The sequence below is a fragment of the Lissotriton helveticus genome, chromosome 4_1 (assembly GCF_964261635.1).
Source record: "Lissotriton helveticus chromosome 4_1, aLisHel1.1, whole genome shotgun sequence".
Taxonomy (NCBI): Eukaryota; Metazoa; Chordata; class Amphibia; order Caudata; family Salamandridae; genus Lissotriton; species Lissotriton helveticus.
The window spans coordinates 84,619,889-84,643,019 of record NC_136063.1 but is presented as its reverse complement, the minus strand read 5'-3'; the positions used below and the strand labels follow the sequence as shown (position 1 = coordinate 84,643,019).

The 23,131-nt window shown below is 44.6% G+C and overlaps 1 protein-coding gene across 3 annotated transcripts in view; it reads left to right on the top strand.

Annotated features, from left to right (window-relative positions):
• The window catches only part of LOC144828380 (zinc finger protein RFP-like), a 341,356-nt gene that overhangs the window by 146,407 nt on the left and 171,818 nt on the right, over positions 1–23,131 (top strand). The window contains exon 3 of one of the 3 annotated variants that reach the window (XM_078686492.1): positions 12,382–12,461. The exons of the other annotated variants lie outside the window; for them this stretch is intronic. Coding sequence (XP_078542618.1) covers positions 12,426–12,461 — 36 coding nt within the window. The 5' untranslated portion in view covers positions 12,382–12,425. The remainder of the gene's footprint in view (positions 1–12,381; positions 12,462–23,131) is intronic. 3 annotated transcript variants of the gene reach the window in all.

Sequence of the window (23,131 nt, the reverse complement as noted above, 5' to 3'; positions counted from 1 at the left end):
ACTTACTTACTCCTTCCCACGTATTAGGCTTAGGTCAGGTACACCGGGGTAGGCGTATTTAGAAGCACCAGTTGAGTACGTTAGTCAATTTATATATGTACTAGCAGCCCGCCCCAGCGTTGCCTGGGGCAGAAAGGGGCTGGGGGCAGCATTTGAGGCTTGCGTGCACTTCTGCCCCCGGCCCCCCCTCCCGCCTGATCCTTACCTCAGCCGCCGGTCCCGCTCCAGGCTGCCTGCCTGCACAGGCCACCACTCTCCAGGTGCCCCGCCCGCACAGGCTGCCACTCTCGAGGCGCCCCGCCCGCACAGGCCGCCACTCTCCATGCGCCCCGCCCGCACAGGCCGCCACTTCCCCCAGCAGCAAGCAGAGCCGCGGCAGTCCTCCCAGCAGGTCGCGATCTTGGGCGCCATTTCCGGAAGTGTTGCCAGGGAGTGCAAACGCAAATGATGTCATCACGCAGACGTCGCAGCCGGTGCTACTTGCAAGGGACTACTTTATTTTTATTTCGAAATTTTTTAAACAACGTATATTTTTTATTTTTAATAGCCTATGTCCTTCTGCTTGCCCTGAGGTTTTCAAAGATGTCTTGGGTGTTTTGATTGGTGGTGTAGTTTTCGAGTTTACCTGGCTCAAAGGTTTGTGTTCTCTCTTTATAATAGTAGTATAGATGTATATATTTTATCCATTTTAAAGTATCTTATGGCTAAGAAACCATATCAATGCTTTTACAGTATTATTTCATAATACTCCTTTTACTGTACGCACTTTACTTTACATTAAGTATTGCAATTACGGCAATTCATTTCTCTTGCATGAGAAAGAAGACTGCTCAATAAATTACACCTTTTTATTGAAAACGCCCGTCTCTCTTTTCTCTGCACTCTGGTGAAAGTAAGTACGCACGATTGACTGAGTGAAATAGCTGTCTATTGTTTACACACAACTCTAGAGATACACTCTTATTATGAGGTAGCAAAGTTGTCATGTTATATGGTTGTCAGAAGCTAATCCCTTCTTGTCTATCCAGGGAGGTTAAACTCCTCCTCGTTTTTTTGAGAAAGTTTCTAGTGACCTCTGACCTAGCTGGCAAACCTTAAGTCTAATATAGTCAGTAGAGACATAGTCAACCTCAGTCCTACGTCTACACTGCTGAATATATTATTCCAATGCGCAGAGCCTATTGGGAATATAGGAACGACACTACAGTGGCTTTAGCACCAATTTAAGATGACAGCAATCCCTTGAGCTGTGGTGCATCACAGATCTTGTACCTCAATAAAGCCAAATAAAGAGGTGCAATATCTTCCATGGCAAGATTATAAAGCTCTGCTTGGGTTCCTGAACACCGAGAACTTGCAGCTTTCCTTTCTCCAGGCAGCTTTTGTGTCCCAGAGCTGTGACGATGATTACTGTAATAGTGCAGGCAGCCACCATTTTGTACAGTGTGCCACCCCCTTCTTAATTCTTTTTGTGCCTTTCTCTTCAAAATCGACTCAGGAATGACTTAGCAATCAGCAAACTTGGGGCTATGTCAGGACCGGAGGCTTCGGATTATGCTTATATCCTTTCTTCCCTTTATTATCAAAATTTCACAGCAGCCCAAAAACATAAGGAATGCTTTATAAACACCCAAACAAGGTAAAAAAGCATTAAACAGTAAGGACAGAAACGTTTTCCTGTGTCCAACAAACTACGACTCCCATCATGCCATCCAAGCAGAGTCCAACATTAGTCCTTCAACTGTGTCCATAATATGTAGAAAGTCCCTCCATCTTGAGTCCTCCTCCTCTTTCTTCGCTGCTTCGCAGCCAGTTAAGTGCCCTTTTCTGCATCTCTTGTGGGGTTTTTGTTGTGGTTCGTAATTTAATTCCTGGCAGGTTCTTGTGCTAGGGGGGGCTCTGCGGGGTGTCAATTGTTGATTTTTCATGCTGTTTTTTGCCCCACAGAGTCCCTGTTAATCGCGGGAACGCTCCTTCATTCCTCACGCGATTGTGCCTGTGTTGTGGCCTGTGCGGCCACTAGGGGGTGCTGTGGCGTCTCGTTGCTCCTCGGCGCAGGTTTTCCTCACATTGGGGAGCCGCGCTGAGGAGCAAGTCACGTCGGAGCCTTGACCCTGCCGCCTCACCCTGAACGCCCAGCTCCTGGGTCTGTAATCTGCCCCTTACTCATTCAAACGCCATGTGTGGGGTCCGTATCGCGGTTCCACCGCTGTGAACGCCTGCGGGTGTATTTTCAACACCTTTGCGGTTTTTACCGTGTGATATGCCTGTCTGCGAAGTCCTTGTGGTGCAACAGGAACAGGCTTGCAGCAGCGCGCTGGGAGGCGGCTGAGACCCGGTCCTAGTGAGGGTCTGCGCGCTGTGAAGGGGGTGTTGCCTTCTATGCCAGTCTCTGGCAGGGTATATTTGTTGTGGGTCTCTGGCCTTCCCAAAATTTGGTCTATTGTAGACTGCCCTCCCCAGCCTTTCCTAGGGCTTAGTTCTGACGCTCTCCTTAGCCAGGCCCTACAGGGTTACTGCTAGCAGCCATGGAGCAGGAGGGGTTCTATGAGGAAGAATACCAATACCTGAATAATTACGAGTTCTACAATGCGGTCGACAGTTCAATCTACCGGTGTGTCACGGAGATAGTGGGCCCTATGGAGGACCGCTTATCCGCCCGTATTGTAGAGGAATGCGTAAAAATGGCGCAGGGTCACGCAGTTGCGCGGGGGACTTTACCAGCGCCAGTGGGGGAGGAGCCTCCCGCACCGAAGAAGCCCTGCAGGGGGTGGGTCTCTGCGGGTCCGCAGGGTGTGGACAGGGACGCCTTTGAACGCCTGCGTGATGTGTTTCTGGCCAAGGCGACCACTTCCATCCCCGCCGACTCCGTCGGGTCCGGTACCCTCGGGGCCTTCGGGCACGGCTCCCTCGTCACCTGGGGTGGTGACGCCGGCGGATACTGACGACGACGAGTACTCAGTGCGTTCTTGGAGACCATCCAACTCAGCCACCGCCTTGTCACAGGATGGTTCAGGCATGCTGGACCCGGATGAGATCATTTATCCGCTGTCCGCGGTCTGGGCTCCCGGGGACAAGGTGGCCAAGTTTGTGGCGGGACGTCTTCACAAGCCCCTCGAGAAGGAGGCAAGGAGTTGCCTGAAGGGGGAATGTCCTTGGCCTACGCTAGAGGGAAAGGTTGCTATGACACCGGAACTGGATCCTAAGATGGCCACGTTCCTGGCGAAATTTGTAAAGGATCCCCGCAAAGGCATAGATCGCTCCTGGAGCTCCTGTCAGGACAAACTGCTGGACGCAATAGGGCCCATCACTAAAATTCTCGATATGGCGGAAGAGGCGAAAGTGACAGGGTGCACAATCTCACCAGACGTCCTGTCGAATTGGGCGCAGAGGGTAGTCATCTTCTTGGGGAACGCCAACTGCGCCCTCTCGACCGAACGACGACGCTCCCTTTTAATTAAACTGGACCCAAAGTTGGGAGACTTGGCCTCCTCGGAGGCGGGAGCGGTAGCCCAAGGGGGACTCTTTGGCGACCCTTTCATCAAGGAATTAGGCAAGTTCGTATCCACATTCACCTCCCTGAACAAGGCCCAGTCCAGCATCAAGAGGGTTTTCCAACAGCGTTTCTCTCGTGGGGCTGGTCGCAGTAGGTGCCTCGCGACCGGCCGAGGTGGTCAGAACTTTAACAAGGGTCAAGGCTCCGGGCGAGGACAGTACAACACCTCCGCCAACTATAATAACTTCTACCCCACCAGGGGTCAACGCTTCAGGGGCCGAGGAGGCTTCAGGACTAATTCCGGCAACACCAAGTCCGGCGGTAAGTGTTATCCCTGCACAGCAGGTGCGCATTGGCGGCCGTTTAGCGGTTTTTGCCGGGGCTTGGGCAGCGATCACGGCGGACGCTTGGGTATTGCAAACGATCCGCGGGTTTCACATAGAGTTTTACGATCGCCCCTACCAATCCAGGCCCCCGCGGCCTATCGTTTTCTCAGAAACAGATGCACAACTGATCGACAGAGAGGTCGCGGAACTGCTTCGCAAGGGGGCCATCTGTTGATCTGTTCGGCATCCCGCAGGTTTCCTCAGCAATATTTTTCTAGTGGAAAAAGCGGACGGAGGCAGACGACCGGTGATCAACCTCAAAGAATTCAATGGATGGTTGGTCTACCGGCACTTCAAGATGGAGGGAATCCATCTCCTTCGGGACGTTCTCCTCACGAACGATTGGATGGTGCGCCTAGACCTCAAAAATGCGTACTTGGTGGTGCCCATCCATGCCCCTCACCGTCGTTTCCTCCAATTCATCTGGAAGGATCAGGTCTTCCAGTTTACTGTCCTTCCGTTAGGTCTTTCCTCTGCCCCTTGGTGCTTCACCAAGCTGCTCCATCAGGCAGTGGAATTCCTTCGGAGCCAGGGTATACGGATGATTGTATACCTGGACGACATTCTCTTGATGGCCCAGTGTCCGAAGCAGCTGGGCCTTCAGCTCCAGCAGACAGTTTCCCTTCTTCAGGGCCTAGGTTTTGTCATCAACAAGGACAAGTCGGTCCTGTCGCCCTCTCAGAAGGTAGTTTTTCTGGGTTTCCTAGTAGATTCTCTGCAAGCCTCCTTGAGCCTTCCATCACGGAAGATGGCCAGGATCAGACACATTTTGCGTCAGACGGTGGCCAAGTCTCATACTTCCCTCTGCCAGATTGCCAGGGTGGTGGGACTTCTATCCTCGTCCATCCTGGCAATCTTCCCGGGGCCCTTCCATTACCGGGCTCTCCAGCGTCTCAAAGTGCATCACCTCAGGAGGGGTATGACATACGATCAGCTAGTTCCCCTGTCCGCAGAGGTGAAGGACGAGATGTCTTGGTGGCTCACGCACATGGAGGCCTGGAACGGACGTGCAATCTTTGCGTCCGTCCCGAATCTGGTAATCGAGTCCGACGCCAGCAGGTCAGGTTGGGGCGCCCTCTGCGGAGAGTATTCCACAGGCGGTGCCTGGTCTTCAGAGGAACAAGCTTTGCACATCAACTGTTTGGAGTTACTGGTGGGGTCTTTCGCAGTGCGCTGCTGGACCATAGACTCAGTACACTCATGCGTTCTTCTTCGGGTGGACAATATCTCTGCGGTTCGATATGTCAACCGCCTGGGCGGTCCACGATCCAGAGCTCTAGTGGATTTGGCAAAAGAGTTTTGGGATTACTGCCTCAATCACCATGTTTCCGTGACGGCGGTGTACTTACCGGGCCGGGCCAACCAGATAGCGGATTGGCACTCAAGGCATTTGCGGGATTCCAGCCAGTGGAAGCTGGACGTCGGGGTGTTCCGCTGGTTGAGCAGTCTCTGGGGTCTGTTTTCTGTGGACCTGTTCGCATCCCGTTTGGATCATCAGCTCCATCGGTTCTTCAGCTGGAGGCCGGACCCTCTAGCGGAGGCCACGGATGCTTTCCTGCAGGATTGGAGTCAGGAGAAGGCATATGCGTTCCCTCCTTTCTCGATGGTGTTACAAACGGCGGCCCAATTGCGCCGTCAGAAAGCAGAGCTGGCAGTGATCACGCCAGCCTGGAGTTCTGAAGTCTGGTTTCCAGTTCTTCTGGAACTTTCTTGGGATTTTCCAATCTTACTCCCCCGATTTCATCATCTTCTACTCAATCCAAGTGAAGAGCCGCATCCCCTCATAACTCAGGGGTCTCTTCACTCATGGCATGGCGCCTTTCAGGCGACGCTGGTCGCTCCCAGGCCTTTTGAGATCAGCTGAAGACTTTATGTGCAAGGCCTGGGCCAGCAGTACCGCGAAACGCTACAGTTCCGCCTGGAATATGTGGGTGCGTTGGTGTCTTCGACGGGACCTGGATCCTGTGGTCGCGGGTGTCGTTCCCATCTTGAACTTTCTGGCCGAGCTGGCCTCAGAAGGACTGGCCTATCGCACATTTAACGCGGTGCGTTCGGCGATTTAGGCTGCGCATTCCCCAGTTGAGGGATCGCCAGTGGGGGACCACCACTTTGTCTGTAGGCTCCTTCGGGGTATACGTCTTTTGCTACCCCCAGAACCTCGTTACTCAGTCCTTTGGGACGTTAATGTCGTTTTGAATTTGTTTTTGTCGTGGCAGCCTAACAAATATCTCTCCTTGAAAGAGTTGTCAGCTAAGCTAGCTATGCTCTTATGTTTAGTATCCTGCCGCAGGGTATCAGATGTCCGAGCAGTAGATGTCTCGGAGAGAGTTTTTGCCCCAGACGGGGTCACGTTTACTGTTGGTCGTCGCACAAAATCTGCGTCTAGAACCATTGTTTACCCGGCGTTTGTGGACACTCCCAAGCTGTGAGTTGTTCAATGCCTGAAGGCGTACGAAGACATGACCTTGGAACTTCGCACTCCGGGCGAGCGTCAATTGCTCATTGCCTTAAGAAACCCACACAAGGCTGTCTCTTCACCCACCATTGCTAGATGGGTGAGATGGGTCATGCGAGAGGCAGATATTGACACTAGCCTGTTTGGAGCACACTCAGCTAGGGGAGCCATGGCGTCCAGGGCTTTCGCGCTAGGAGCGCGGTTAGAGGACTTAACGCGTGCAGCTGATTGGTCCTCAGATTCCACCTCTAAGAGGTTTTATTTTAAGCCGGTGGTGGACATTTCACATTTGGTGGTAAGTAAGCTTTGCTTTGAACTAGCATAATCCGAAGCCTCCGGTCCAGACATAGAATCAAAATTTGCCTAGCTTAGTAACGGAAAGTTTCAATTCTATTAAGGACGAGGAGGCGAGGATTATCCTGCCCGATTCCTCCTTCGGAAGACTTCCCACCCATACTCCAGTAAGTAATTGAGTCTTAATATCTCTGATGATGTTCGGTTCAGTGTACATTGGTGCAGTTTACATGCTTTCAAAGAAGTTCTTTTTCCAAACGCTTATGCTGTTCTTTTTCCGATAGGAAATGACGGCCGAAGCAGGATCAATAGGATCAGAGCGTGACTCGCGCGAAGAAAGAGGAGGAGGACTCAAGATGGAGGGACTTTCTACATATTATGGACACAGTTGAAGGACTAATGTTGGACTCTGCTTAGATTGGAAAAAACAACACAGGGTTCTGGCTGTTTCCAGCAAGGCTAAGCCAAAGATACCAAAAAACAAAACAAAGGCCAATACTGGATACCCTTAACTAGGGATAATTGTGGTCACCTTATGAACAAAACATAACGGTCCAAATTACGTCATAAGTCAGAATTTTTATTTTCTTTAGTTTGACTTTCTTTTAGAAAATGATTTCACAAATTAATTGTGCATGTATAAACATTTCGAACGTTAGACATAACAACACAAAAAATCTTTTTACATATTTACAATTTACAAATTACACACATCCTCTCAAGCATTCATTCAGCATTCATCCAACTGTACACACAAACAATAAAACACCTTTTGTCAAAAAAAGCAATTGAGATGAACAATAAATGATAATCCCTATTTATGTTTCGAAGATGTTTTCAATTAAGTGTTTGGAACATTAATTCTTTTTTAAGGAAAACCAAAACCTTATTGTAAAGAATTTAGTCATATGACAAAAGAGTTCAGTCATTCCTATTGAAGGTCAAAAGGTCGACGCGTTTCAAACCCCCAATTCTGGGGTTCTCATCAGGACCAATCTTTTTCTACAAAAAAGAAGAATTATAAACCAAGAATTAGCCAACCAGCTTAATATTAAACTAAAAACCTGCAAAACACCAGTTTCTACCAATGCCATACCTTGTAAAGTCACTCAATGGCCATGCGTGTTTCTGTAGGACATTCGACAGGTACACAATGACGCTAGACAAATAGACAGAGATCAATGAATCAAAGTGCATTTGGGTGAAGAGGCACTAGCAGAACCTAACTGGTCGTGTACAAAAAGCACTCACCTTTTTATGGTGGCGCAGGGTCTCCCTGAAATGGATAAAGGATAAGCTGTAATGATTCAAGCCACAGTCTAGGCGGAAGAGAAGTGCTGCAAACAATTGGGGCAATGGACGCTTACCGGTTAGCGGTGACTCATGTTATAGACGACGTATTTATGATTTGGTCAGGGTCTGAAGCACAGCTACATGAATTTATGATGTGGCTGAACCAAAGGATGGAAGAGATCCAATTTAGCTTTAGTCACTCCAATAAAAGCATTACATTTCTTGACGTTCAAGTGTTTGTAGCAGATGGAACCTTGTGTACCACCTTGTTTCGAAAAGCGACAGATCGCAATAAGGCACTCCACTATACCAGCCACCACCCTCGGAGTTTGAAGCAAAACCTACCATTCGGGCAGTTTCTCCGTATTAGGAGGAACTGCTCTAATAAAGATGAGTTTTTTCATCATGCTAATGTACTCAAAGATCGACTAGTACTAAGAGGGTACCCAAAAAAACTGTTAAAAAACTCAATAAAAAGAGCCTGGTGGGTGCCAAGGGAGACCCTGTTGCAAAAGAAAGAGCGTGTGGAACAAAGCAGAATTGTTTGTGTAACTACATTCGGACCCCAAACTAATCAGCTACGCAAGCTAGTCACACAAAATTGGCATCTAGTGAAAGGTCTACATGGCGATTTTTCAGATTTTCCATTGTTTGCGTTTAAGAAAGAGAAAAGTGTGGCAAATCACATTGTCAGAGCCGCATTACCAACTACCCCGAAGCCTTCTTTAAGAAGTATGCTGAACTTACCTCCTGTAAAAGGACATCACAAGTGTGGCAACTGTTCATGTTGCGCTCAGACCATTGAAGGATCCCTTTTTACATTTAATGGGATCCATTGGAGACACGATTCTTGTACTAATTGCCAGACGAGAAATATAGTGTATGGCATTATGTGCCCATGCCCGAAACTCTATGTGGGAAAAACAACCCAAGAAGCAAGGCATCGTGTTACACAACACAAATCACGCCTGAGAAATGACACACCAAACGCTCCACTGGTTTTACACTGGCAACGTTGCCAGCATCAAGAAGCAGATCTAAAATGGACAGTGTTGTCTAAAGTCGAAATGGACTCTAGAGGAGGTGACGTTGAGGGCAGACTTAGTCAGCGGGAAGCGCTGCTTATTATGAAATATGATACTGCATCAACAGGGTTGAATGAAGTATCGGAAATTCTGAGAATCAATTAATATGATGCTATCTAAGCGGATTCATGAAGGCTGTCCATAACCATCATTGCATTTTGTTGATAAAGCACCACGTACTGAATTTAAACACTACCACTTTAAGTAGTCATCCGCCTGGCTGCCTTGCGTGGTCACGTGGTCCCTGGTAGATTCCGGGTAAATAACGAGGTAGGACTAACGCCTCTAACGCTTCCTGAGTGCAGCAGTCTAAGAAACAATCGGCTTCCCGTCCCGGAGGTAAGATCCCTGCTATGAACCGCCACTCGCCCTTGCACAGCACCGTGTGTGCCTATTACCACAACGCGCTGACCGTTCATTCCGTCTTTCAGATTAATCTACTAATTCAAGTATACGGAGTGAACTTCCAAATTCAAGCGGACATGTAACATGAGTCACCGCTAACCGGTAAGCGTCCATTGCCCCAATTGTTTGCAGCACTTCTCTTCCGCCTAGACTGTGGCTTGAATCATTACAGCTTATCCTTTATCCATTTCAGGGAGACCCTGCGCCACCATAAAAAGGTGAGTGCTTTTTGTACACGACCAGTTAGGTTCTGCTAGTGCCTCTTCACCCAAATGCACTTTGATTCATTGATCTCTGTCTATTTGTCTAGCGTCATTGTGTACCTGTCGAATGTCCTACAGAAACACGCATGGCCATTGAGTGACTTTACAAGGTATGGCATTGGTAGAAACTGGTGTTTTGCAGGTTTTTAGTTTAATATTAAGCTGGTTGGCTAATTCTTGGTTTATAATTCTTCTTTTTTGTAGAAAAAGATTGGTCCTGATGAGAACCCCAGAATTGGGGGTTTGAAACGCGTCGACCTTTTGACCTTCAATAGGAATGACTGAACTCTTTTGTCATATGACTAAATTCTTTACAATAAGGTTTTGGTTTTCCTTAAAAAAGAATTAATGTTCCAAACACTTAATTGAAAACATCTTCGAAACATAAATAGGGATTATCATTTATTGTTCATCTCAATTGCTTTTTTTGACAAAAGGTGTTTTATTGTTTGTGTGTACAGTTGGATGAATGCTGAATGAATGCTTGAGAGGATGTGTGTAATTTGTAAATTGTAAATATGTAAAAAGATTTTTTGTGTTGTTATGTCTAACGTTCAAAATGTTTATACATGCACAATTAATTTGTGAAATCATTTTCTAAAAGAAAGTCAAACTAAAGAAAATAAAAATTCTGACTTATGACGTAATTTGGACCGTTATGTTTTGTTCATAAGGTGACCACAATTATCCCTAGTTAAGGGTATCCAGTATTGGCCTTTGTTTTGTTTTTTGGACTCTGCTTAGATGGCATGATGGGAGTCGTAGTTTGTTGGACACAGGAAAACGTTTCTGTCCTTACTGTTTAATGCTTTTTTACCTTGTTTGGGTGTTTATAAAGCATTCCTTATGTTTTTGGGCTGCTGTGAAATTTTGATAATAAAGCGAAGAAAGGATATAAGCATAATCCTGGCCTCCGCGTCCTTAATAGAATTGAAACTTTCCGTTATTAAGCTAGGCAAATTTCGATTCCTGGAAATACCATGGAAGCCTTCTTTCAGTTAGCGTGCCCCCAGCTTTCTCTTTTTTGCTTTCCTTGTTGATGATGCTCCCTCCAGTTCTATATTTTGGTGTTTACCATCAGAACTACTGGAAAGAATGGCCTGCACACTTAAACATGGCATATGAAAATGTTCTTTTTATGTTATTTGCAGTTTATCTATATACAACCTGTGAGCAAAGTAAACTTCCTTCGCTCCTCTTTCACTTTTTTTCTTTTACCTTAAGATCATTTCTTTATGATGTATGTACTATGGAGATTCTTCTTTGAACACTTTATGGTGCCTTCTTTTTACGTGATTCAGTGACACTGTCTTATCGTACATTTACTTAGTTCAGCCACACAGTTACAACTGTATATCACTACACTCTGGTTTTAATGATTCCTATCATCCATTTCCGGTCTCCAAACTATGCTTAAGACATTACTTATTATATGGGCAGAACATAACTCATTAAGAATATTCCTAGCCACACTGTACTCTATGTCAAGATGGCCAGGGTGCTCCTTAAATCTCCTAAAACGACCTATTCCTTCACAAAACCTAGAGAGTGAAAAATAATCCTTCATCATGTCCCCTCTTTATCTATTTCTAGACACCATCCTTAATGAGGTAAGGGGCTTAAAACATTTTATGTGTGTCACTAATGAATACCTTCAACAAAATTAAGGACCTCTGGATCATTATAGAAGACACAATACTTAAAATGGAGCAACGTGTCAGCTGTTTTCAAGATGTGGCTACTAAGATTCCTTTTCTCGAGCAGAAAATCCTAAAACTTAAACTATATACAGAAGATCTTGAAAACAGGAAATGACACAATAATCTTTGCCTCTATAGTCTACAGGAAGCTTTTAAATGTCCTAACCTACTTGTATTCCTGAAGAGATCTCTACCAGATCTTCTAGGACTTCGTAATTCTCCTCCTCTTCATATCAAATGAGCCCACCATCTGAACGGTCCTCAGCCTCACTCTTCTAAACCGAGAGGAATCATTATGCTATTTCTTGAATTTATGGACAGTCTACACATTTTGAAAGCGTTAAGGAAAACGCTGTTTTGTCTGGCCACAATATATTCATTTCTCAAGACATCTGTAATGCGACTGATGCCAGAGGAAAGGAGTGTCTTGTTTTAAGACCTCACATGAGACAGCTGAACGTTTGCTACGGCATCCTCATCCCTGCCTACGCAAAATTACATATGAAGGCACCTTAAGATCTTTTGATGATCCTGCTAAATTAAAAATGTTGCTTCAAACTAGTACATCTCATGTTATGGACAATAATGTTCAGAAATCTTAAGAATTTTGACTTGCGCTTGTTCTCTTTCACTCCCCAAATTCCTGGAATATAGGGCTGTTTCTTCATAACTTAATTTACCTTGCCTCTGCTGTTGTTCTTGTCATGGTGTCGGCATGTCACATGCTACTTTTCAATACTTTTCTTCTCAGGATTAGATTTCTATCCTTGGTCAGCCTCTTATTCTACTTTTTTATATCTACTTTATGTCCTGCCTTCTTTTTACTTCCATCTTGAGAGTGCTAATATGTCATCCAATATTATTTTGTCACTTCAGTTATGTGTTTTCAATAAATGGTGTCATTTGATTTCCTTTCAGTTGTTGCAGCTTGTCACTTATGTTCCTATATTCTTATCCTTGTGTATCCATTTGTCTAAGCTTAACTCACAAATTCTCTTTTACAGGAAGCTCACTGTAATGATGTGCAATCGGTTAAATTTGAACAACAATGGGCTGGTCTGTTTTTTTTCTCCGGCTATTGATCGTAAGGATGGGGTTGCTATTTTCTATCGTAAAGCATTGAAATTACAAGTTATAACTTCTGAATACGAAACTAATGGTCGATGGGTATTGGTTAATGCCATTATTCATAATAAACACATTTCCTTGTTTAATATCTATGGCCCAGTTAAACCTGATCCTGATTTTGGGCATATTTGTATTCAAGTATTCAAGTAAAAGTTGCTAATATTGGTAATCCCAATATCATTACAGCAAGTAACTTTACCCAATGGTTGAATCCCTTTACTGATAGGAAATATAAATGTAAATTTATCCTAGACAAATCTCATAAGGTGTTCTAATCTGCCATCTCATCTTGACCATTTTTTGATGTTTGGAAAACTTGCAATTGTGATAAAATTGAATTAACTTTTTTTGCATTGTACATCATACAATGTCCAGAATCAAAACATTTTTAGTTGCAAACTCCTTATACCAATCTGTCGATATATCCATTTTGAACAATTGGAATGCATTCAAAGCCTCATTTAACACCTTGGCTGCTAATGGTTTTCCCCTCCTGTGCTGAGTGGCTTTGAAAGCCACTGTTCATGACGAGCTCAGCTCCACTGTGCCTCATGACGAGCTGAGCTTGTCATGAGCATGGAAGGGGTTAAAACTTTCACTGTAGCTTACTCTGCCAGTTGGAAAAACTTACATTACTTCAACAAATTAAAACACTTGAAAATAATTAATTTACTTCCCAATCTTCCTCTATTTTGCATGAATTGATCACAGCCAAATCTAATCTCAACAAAGCACCATTACAACACATAGTAATCACGTTTTAGCATTAGGTGCTCGAAAAGTCGACGGCTTTTCGGACCCCCTAGTAAATCACGTGGACCATCATCAGGACATTTCAATGAAAGCCTTAACAATAATTAGCCTCTAATTGCCATTGAGCCTGAATCGGGAACGGCAGTGGGAAGGTGTAGAAAGTACGCGCCCACAATCGAGCGCATAAATCCGCGGTACAAAATGGTATCCGTCGGAGCCTGGGGAACCGGGTGAGTCGGTGGGCAGTTGTGCTCCCAGGCGTGCTCGCGTGATTACTATGTGTAGTAATGGTGCTTTGTTAAAAAATTCTGTACAATTGCATTAATGACAGAAAACGTGCTTTGCCTTAAAAAGCCCTTCTTCGCTCTCTATATCCACCTTCTGTACCCGTTCTGTTAGTGCTGGGCACAGGCTTGTGTTCCACACTGGTTGAACTGTGGAAGGTACTCCTTGTGTTATAACGAAGTGTATATTGAGTAAACTTTGAAGACCACTGTCCGGCTGGACACGTCACTCGTAATATAGATTGACTCTGTCTATATTTATTCCTTTCATATTTCTTGTATGCATGGGACCACTGTTGTATGTACAAACTATTGATGCATGTAACATCTTGCTTAAAGTCACATCTAATTTCCATGGAGTTCAGAATAAAGCTAGTAGAATTTTAGCTAACCTTTTAAAAATAAAAACAGCACATAAAACTACAGACGATACCATCCCATCAGAACCTAATATGCACTTTTTTTAATAGTCTCCCTAAATTCCCTTCCTTTATAATACATTTGGGGAACTAGAAGCTGACATTATGCTCCGAAAGCTGAGGCACCTGGCCCTGATCGATTTTCTATCAAACTAATTTCCTACCTTTCTGCATTTTGTTAGTGGCTTTTTTTTACATGCCTTGATTGTTATTTTCCCAAAGCCAGATAAAGACCCCACCTTCTGCAAAAGCTATCAGCCCATTTCGTTGATTTAGTGTGATTGAAACATTTTTGCCCAAATGCTAGCATCCCGCCTAGAAACTGTTGCCCTCTTTCTTGTCAAAACTGATCATTCTGGCTTCATTAAGGGCAGACTTGCTACAGAAAATGCCAGGATGCTCTCTAACATTCTTGCGTTGGTTGGACCAAGCAATAGTCCTCTTGAAGCCCAAACTGTAAATGAGATCCTGAAAAACTTTTGGCCACATTAATTGGCAATGCATGTTTAACACTCTTCACTGGTTTGGCCCTAAATTTAGCTTATTTATAACATTTCTATACATCCGAGCCTCATGCTAATGTTTTCGTCAATGGCTGTTTTTCTCCTTATTTTACTTTGTACAGAGGTACTAGGCACGGTTGTCCCCTTTATCCTTTACTGTTTGTTCTTTGCCTAGAAGCATTTCTTGACCTCATACATTGCAATACACTTATCTCCCAATTTAAACCAAGTTCCCTAGAGGTTAAGTTATCTGCATATGCAAACGACATTGTAATCTATATGTCTAACCCCTTGATTTTCCTGGACCCTTTCATACAAGAGATCACTTTATATTGTAGTATTTCTGGATATAAACTTAACTTCTCTAAAATAGACATTTTACCAATCTACCACTGAACTCCTTTTATTATCAATATGTGTTTGTGAATACTACTTTTATATGGTGTCCCTCCATAATTAAGTACCTTGGTGTTTGGCTTCCTACTATCTCAAACATACTTAGACATAGTTAAGCTACTTTGAAATCTAAATTACAAACATTACTTTCAACTTGGTCCTCTCTGAATGTATCATGACGGGATAGACTTGATACTATTAAAATGATGATTGTACCACATGTTCTCTATACAATCTCTAGGTTACTAATAAAGATCCCTAACTATTCTTTAGCACACATGACTACATTTGTGCAAAATTCCTATGGAACAATAAACATCTACGTATTGCCTTCTTTACACCTCTACGCCCAAAAAATAAAGGGGGAGTTCAATTTCCTTATTTTAAGCCTTTTTATTCAACAGTTTTATGCCCTGATTGATGATTTTCAAGGCTCACCCACCCCATGATGGATTACATTTGAACAATCATTACTGAATGCTTTCTCATTAAAATGTATATTTCATTTCTCATTTATTCATATGTCTAAAAATCCCATTTTAAAATAGTCCCACCATTTACTGTATACATTATTTTTTCTGCTCTAGACTTTTTAACAATGTTTTTATCCCCTTCAATTTGGTATATAAAATGTGGTCACAAATCTTTTTACTTTAGGCCATGGAAGTAGAAGGGTTATGTGTGTTCCCCAAGTGGTGAACGATAATTCTATTGACTATTATCTTCAATTACAAATACAATATCACTTACCTCAATCCTTTTTAAAGGAATGTGAATGAATTTCCTTCGCCCTCCATTGCTTTTTTCTCACTGACAAATTCACTTCTCCCCCAGTCACACCTATTCCTTTGACACCAGTGGATATTGTGTACTGTGACTCTATTCCTAAAGCTGCTTGTATAGTAGTAGTATAAAAAGCTTTATTCGAGTTATATACTCATAAAAGCACAACATGCATATAAAAACATAACACTTAATAAAAACATTTCTTCCAGTGCATATTAAAACAGTTGCGCAGCTTAATCGTTATAAAAGGAAAAATACATACAGGCTAAAAAACATTGATCAAGGAGCATTAAGAGAGAGAGCTCTCCGCCTAATGGACCAAGCCCAGCCCAAATACTTAGCTGTTCCCATGACAATAGGCTCCTTAGAAGTAGTACAAATGATTCTCTGAGCCTCAACTGCACTAGATGTCCCAAGATTCTTGCAGACAGGGGTCAACCATACCCTTCTTGGGGAGGCATAGGCATTACAAGCAAATAGGAAGTGTCCTACGCTTTCGTTGATAGCGCCGCACGCTGGACAGCACATTGAATTCGAACCCTTCCATCTGCCTGTTAGATATCTCAACGAGAGGGAACCTGATCTTAATTGAAAGAATAACTTGCTGTCCATAGGTACAGTTATACTGTCCCAATATTGTTCTATTACAGGACACATTTTACTTTCCAAAAATGGACCACCCATTGAGTCCGATTTAACCCCCCTCCAAAGCTTGCCGTCTATCCACTCCCAGTACAACATTTTAAGTGTATCTTTACTTGGGAATACTACCCCCCCTGGATTGTGCCAGAGATTGGAAAGACCTAGTTCACCTAGCAATACCCTTAGGTTTTTCAACCAAGATATTTTATAGAAGGTATCAATTTTAATTATTGCCAGGAAACCTTCCGCGTAATGCCTAATTTCAGGGGTGGACCAGAGTCTTCTCCAGTATAGAATGAGACACAATCTGGCTCGGTCACTAACCGATCTTCTACCCAAGTCAAGACTAAGAGGGATTAATGGGGTACTCTGGGGCAGTCCCGTAATCCCCCTAAGGAACCTATTCTCTGCTATCTGTAGGGAAGTGAATTTATCAAAACCCCACAGTTCCGCCCCATATAGGGCCGAGCCTATTGCCTTAGCATCATATACAGCGAGGACAGGTTTTATGGGTTTTGTTTTAGATCTTTTGTGCTCCACACGCAAGGCCCCCGATATTTGCTGGTGTTTCAAAACCGCCTTTTCTATGTGGTTCGACCAACCATAATTATTTGCAATTTGTACCCCCAGGTAAGTGAACTCCCTTACCACCTCCAGCCCAATATTATTCATGTGTATCCTAGGGCGAGGTTTACATCCTCGGGAGAAGGCCATCAACTTAGTCTTGCCTACGTTTACTTCCAGGCCATGTTCCTGGCAAAAGTCATCAAAAATGTTCAGAGCTCGCTGTAGCCCTGCAGGGGTCTTGGACATTATTAACGTGTCGTTAGCGAACATCAGGATGGGAACCCTGATGCCCGCTAACGAAGGTGCATCCACACTGGCGTCTAGCATCCTATCAACCATCCCATTAATATATAATGTAAAGAGCAAGGGTGCCATTGCACAACCTTGGCGAACCCCTCGCTCCACCGGAAAGTCGATGGAGGATTGACCATTTGTTCCCCACTGTACTTTGGCAAAATTGCTTTCGTGTAACCTCATAATTAAAGTAAGCAATTCCCCTGGGATGCCTCTCTTGCTTAAAACTGCCCAGAGCTTGCCCCTTGGGACTAGGTCGAAGGCAGCCCGCAGGTCGACAAAAGCGACATACAGGCTGCCCCCGCCAAGAAGTACCGTCCCCCACCGCAGCATGGTAAAGCGGAACACCTGGTCTATGGTACTAGTGGCCCTCCGGAAACCTGCCTGAAAGGGGGAAAGGGAATCATTTTCATCCACCCAATCCATAAGCTTGTTTACCACCATCTTTCCAATTACTTTTTGGATAGTGGCAATCAAACTTATGGGCCTATAATTGGCTGGGACGGATCGATCTCCTTTTTTATGTACAGGTATAATAATAGCTCCTTTCCACTGTTCTGGGACTAGCGCACCTTTAGCGATTGCATTCCCTAATAAAAACACATACCGGACCCACCTAGTTTTATCATTCTTGAAGAGATCCGAAGGTATCCCATCTAATCCGGGGGCCCTGCCCCCTTGTACGGAACTGATTACAAGTTCGACTTCCTTGGCAGTAAACAAATTATCCTTGGGAAATACAACTGAAATTGCATCACCACCAACCCAATCTTTTGTCTCAGCATATTGGGGCCTAAAGTAGTTCACCCAGGCGGATTCTGCGACGTTGTTGTCCGTTTTTTTTTGGGTACCACCTCTGCCCCACTTCACCATCTTCCAAAAGAGCCTGGAATCCTTTGCTCCGGAGGCCTCCTTTAATTCCTCCCAATACTTCTCATCCCATGCCTTTTTGGCCAAGGAGATACTAGTATTGTATTGCTTTCTAGCTGCTATAATTGCTGCCCTATCCCTGCTTCTAATAGCGTTACCCAATGTTAATCTGGCTACCCTGCACTGTTGGTTAAACCACCCAGCTGGTTTGGTGGATATTATACGGTTTCCCTTGCATGCTCTCATAAAATGGGGTTTTAAGAGAGAGAAAAGGTTATTGTGTATTTCAGTAATTGCCCCTGAACCTGGGCGTGTGGGGCTAGCTAATTCCATGCAAACAATTGCTTTATCCACTTCAGACCCAATAAAATCCATGGATGCTACATTCGCCAACACAGAAGGCCATTTTAATCTACGCATATTATTTGCCATGTCTGGGAGCAACCCATCACTTACATGTAAATTTGACTGTGTGGGCTTCCACCAGGTGTGGGTCACGCAAAGGGGGTTGTGATCACTTTCTATCCTGCCCTTGACTTCCATGTCACAAACCCCCTGCCATAGATTAAGACTACAAATAACGTAGTCTATCCTACTTCTATTATGGCCATTATCATAAGTACACACACCTTCCTTATCACCCTTTGTTCTGCTATTAAGGGCTCTCATCCCATGTTCTAAACACATAGCATTTAAAAGAAGAATATCCTTCGTCCAACGTTTAACAGGGGCCAGATTCAGATAAGGAACACCCCATAGATTGTCCTCTTCCTGCCCTAGTGGGTTTTCAGTACTGTCTAGAGGTTCAAAGGTCCTATTTAGATCCCCAGCTATTACTATTCTATTCCCAAGGGACTTTGATTGCAGAAAATTAGATAAAGCCTCTAGAGTGGAGGAGCTCCCAATATTGGAGCCTCTGGCATAGACATTGTATAAATCTATCACACCACATTATACTGAAGAAATTCTCAGCATTTGAATGTCTCTACAACCCAAGTCCCACATTTTCACAGTAATTTCAAGGCTCTGCCTAATCCAAACAGTGAGGCCTCCCTTGGGTCTACCCCTAGCACCTCTACTTGCCGGAATCGAAAAATTTAGATAACCTGGGAGAAAAATGGGATCGCAGGCCCATGTCTCTTGTAAAAAACACAGTTCGAACCCATTGATGAAGTCAATCCATGATTGTAACGTCAGCTTGCTCCCCAACCCTGCAGCATTCCAAGATACAAAACTTCCTAGAGCAGGTCTGTCACTACATATTGTGTTTAAAATGAGCAATCTAGGGGGGTTCAATTGACTTCCAACCTGTTCTCCCAAATTTTGGTCAATGCCTACAGTATTTTGTTCCAATAGCACATCACCACCCATGTTTTGGATTAACTCCCCGACAGTTTCCCCCTCAGATGCAGCATTTTCATCATCTTTAGTTTCCCTCAACACAGCATCAGTAGTCAATGCAGGGGTTAGAGAGTTAAACCGTGGCTTCTGATATGAAAGGCCCCTCCTTGTACAATAGTCAGACTTTGGTCAATATCCCCAGTTCAAACATTGAATACCTTCCAAGTTGTTATAATTTAAGCCATTGTATTGGGTTTGCCAATACTGTAGGGTGGAGGATGGAGGAGCAACCCTTACCAACGGGGTATTATTGAAACTGTTTAAGTTCATGGGACCTCCTATTGTGTCACATATTTGCCTTGGGTAGAAAAAAGTAAGATCCACAATACCAATTCCCCCACTACTTGTACCCCAACCCTGTCTTGTTATCCAGCCTGCCACCATGGGGTCTTGAAAGTTGATGATAATGCAGTCTCCCCCCAGGTTTTTATGAGTGTAACCAATCCAGTCAATCCTCCTTACCCCTATTATCAACCCATCCAATCCCCCCGGTAATGGTCTGTTTTCCTTTAACCAGTGCATTACTTTGTTTTTGAGCATCTGGAAGGTTTCTCTTTGTCCGACTAAGAGTAGTGGAACATTAGTAAGAACAGCGACGAAAGGGTGGGAGTCCGGGGTAAGATTCACAGGAGGAATCTTTCGTGGTGGTTTCTCTGAGTGGGTGGGTGGTTGTCTATTAACTGGGGCACTGGGACCGGGTTTGGGGATATTCGATTTTTGTTGTGAGTTTGTGGGTACAACATTGGGTAACCTGGGGCCGTTAGAACCCTCCACTCCAGTGTTTAAGGGGGGATTGGAAATAATTGGCGTTGGGTAGTGGTTGTTTGCCACAGTGTTACTATTTTGGGGACATTTTTTATTCTTGCCCTTTGACGTAGGGTCGGAAACCTTAGATACTTATTCCCTGCACTGGTGCTCGGGCAGGCCTGTACTGATGGAATAAGCGGTTGACTTGGTCCCTTTACCTGGGACCCGCTTGTAGTGCAGCCTGCAGGGGAATGTAATGCTGCAACAGGCAGATTTTGGGACTTTTCCGAGGTTTCCTGGTTCCTACTAGACTCAGTTAGCTTGGGCTGCAATTTGATTAGTGACTTGGTATGGAAAAAATTATCTAAGGTAGCCTGCTCAAAATGATCTAACCGATCAATTAGCTTATTAACTTTGACCTCTATGGGTGTCAAAAGCGACCTTAACAGTTTTTCCAACTCGGGTAGCAATGAATCTATCAGAGGAACATTCACAGCCAACCCCTTCCCCTGAGAGTCACTAGATGAAAGATTACAGCTCTCTAAGACTACATTATCCCCCTCATTTAATAGATCGCCACTTTCACTACGTACTATTTGGGCAGGTAATGAATTTTTTGCCACTATTCTAACCTTATTGGGAGGTTTAGAGGAATGACATTTCCTCGGGGCGGTGCTCCTTTTTCTTTTTACGCATGGTTTCGGGTTAGACATACTAGTTTTATCTGCAGTTGTAACTGTAAGTGGGCAAACAATGGGGTTTATAGGTGGAGATGTGGACAAAGTAACAATGTCCGATGCTTGTGGTGAACCACCCTCAATCTCCAAGGTTAGAGGAGAGACATTGAGTGTTTCAATCACCCCAGGCAAGGTTATAGAAGACAGAGGAGTAACTAATGCCGGATAGGCTTGTGGCAAACGTTTGTCCGTTGAACTTTTAAGGAGCTCAATAGACAGCCTACGTTCCGCTCATTTTTCTGCCAGTGAGATCTCTTTATCAATGTCTTGGTTAGTACGATTGAAAAAGAATTTATCTAGGGGACCTAAAATGGTCGAGCCACCCTCTGGGTGGGAGGGTGGTAAAGTAGAGGTGTTTAAAGTGTGAGACATTATTAAATGCTATAAACAAATATTTAAACACAGTTGAGCGCAAAAGTAAGTGAGTCAGTAAGGTCCCAGATATAACAAGAAATAAGTCTTAGGTCCTACTCGTCCATGGGGTGGCCCAGCCCGGCCTCCTTCGGCCCCGGACGGCCACAGACGGTCCCGGGCTTCTCCCGGCGCTCTCCCGCGCGCTCCCGCGCAGCGGGACTTCTCAGTTGTTAATGTACTCTCTGAGGTGGAAGAGGAGGAGCCTGCAGGGAGAGCATCCCAGCTGGTAATGATTGGGAGTTGTGGGCGCTCCTGGGACTTGTAGTCCTGCGCCCACAACACGCTCGCAGCCCTGCAGGTCCCGGCACACAGAGTCACAGGGCACAGCTAGAAGATAGCCTCGGGCGAAGCGGGACCCGCGCAGCGGGTACCGCGAGCCGTTTCTTGGATCCTGGTGAGGCAAAGAGAGCTTCCAAACCACAGCGAGCCCTGCGAGGAAGCAGCAGCAAACAGCAAGGGAATCCTGCTTGTATATTTAAAACATTAATGACATCTTCTTATGTCAGAACTAAAAACTTCTTGAATTATTGTGGGAAGCTGATCTATCTTTATCATTTTCTGCACAATTCTGGGACAAAATTTGGCTCAGAATAGTCAATGCCTCTAAAGCCACTCGTATTATACTGTTTCTATTTTTTATTTACAATAGAGCTTTTATCAACCCAGAATGCATATCTAAATTTGACTTATATGCTTCTTCATTATGTCGCCATGCTCTACATGCAATGGTTCTCTAACACATTGTTATATGAACACGGGGTTCAAGGTTAGATCCCCGGTGCTGGCAGGTTAGCCCAGCGCTGTGTGACTGTGGGCAATAGCTCAATTTATCCTCCCAATGGCCCCCAGTGCCTTGACACTCTCGGGTAATTGTTCTCGCTTTACAAATAATATATTTCAATACTGGAACTCCATTTGGTCTAAATGTTTAAAGATGTTCAAATGTAAAATACTTCTAACTTTTCAAACTGTTTTCTTAAGAGGTCAGTTAATTTTTGCTTTTGGTATTGCTAAATTAATGGTATTGTTATCTTCTATTTTACCGATATCTCCTTTGTCTGGCCAGTGTGTGTATGTGTTTGCCATAGTCCCCCATGTGTCTTTATGCTCCATGCCATGTGGCTAGGGTTCATTTTGTCTAGTCAGGGTCCATAGGCTTTGAAGTGTTCTTTGTTGTCCATGGCTCCTTGATTGTTGTCTAACCATGTAGCCAGCAATCATTTTGTATAGCCAGCCAGTGTGCTTTTGCCATAGGCCTGCATGTGTTCTTGGTTGTGGCCATGCCTCCTTTCTTGCTGTTGTTTTACCACATAGTCAGTGGCCGCTTTGTGCAGTCAGCCAATGTGCTTTTACCATTGTCCTGCATGTGTTCTTTGTTGTGGCCATGCCTCCTTTCTTGCTGTTGTTTTACCATGTGGCCAGTGGCCATTTTGTGTAGTCAGCCAGTGTGCTTTTGCCATAGGTCTGCATGTGTTCTATGTTGTGGCCACGCCTCCTTGCTTTCTGTTGTTTGACCATTTGGGGCCGTATTGTTGAAAGTGCCCCGGAGGTTCCGGGGGCACTTTGGTATTACAGAAACGGCTGTAGATGCTTGTGCATCCCTTTCTCTAATACAAATAGTGGTGGCGCACATACAGCACCAGTGTTCCCTCATTTGCATGGGGGGTGTCCCCATGCAAATACAGGCAAATGAGGTAATCCCTTTGCCTCTGACCCTGTGCTGTAATTTAGATGCAGCAAAACACACAAGATGATGGACAGAATGTTGCACAATGGCAAAACATTCACCCCCAGTCACAGATCTGGGTTTAAT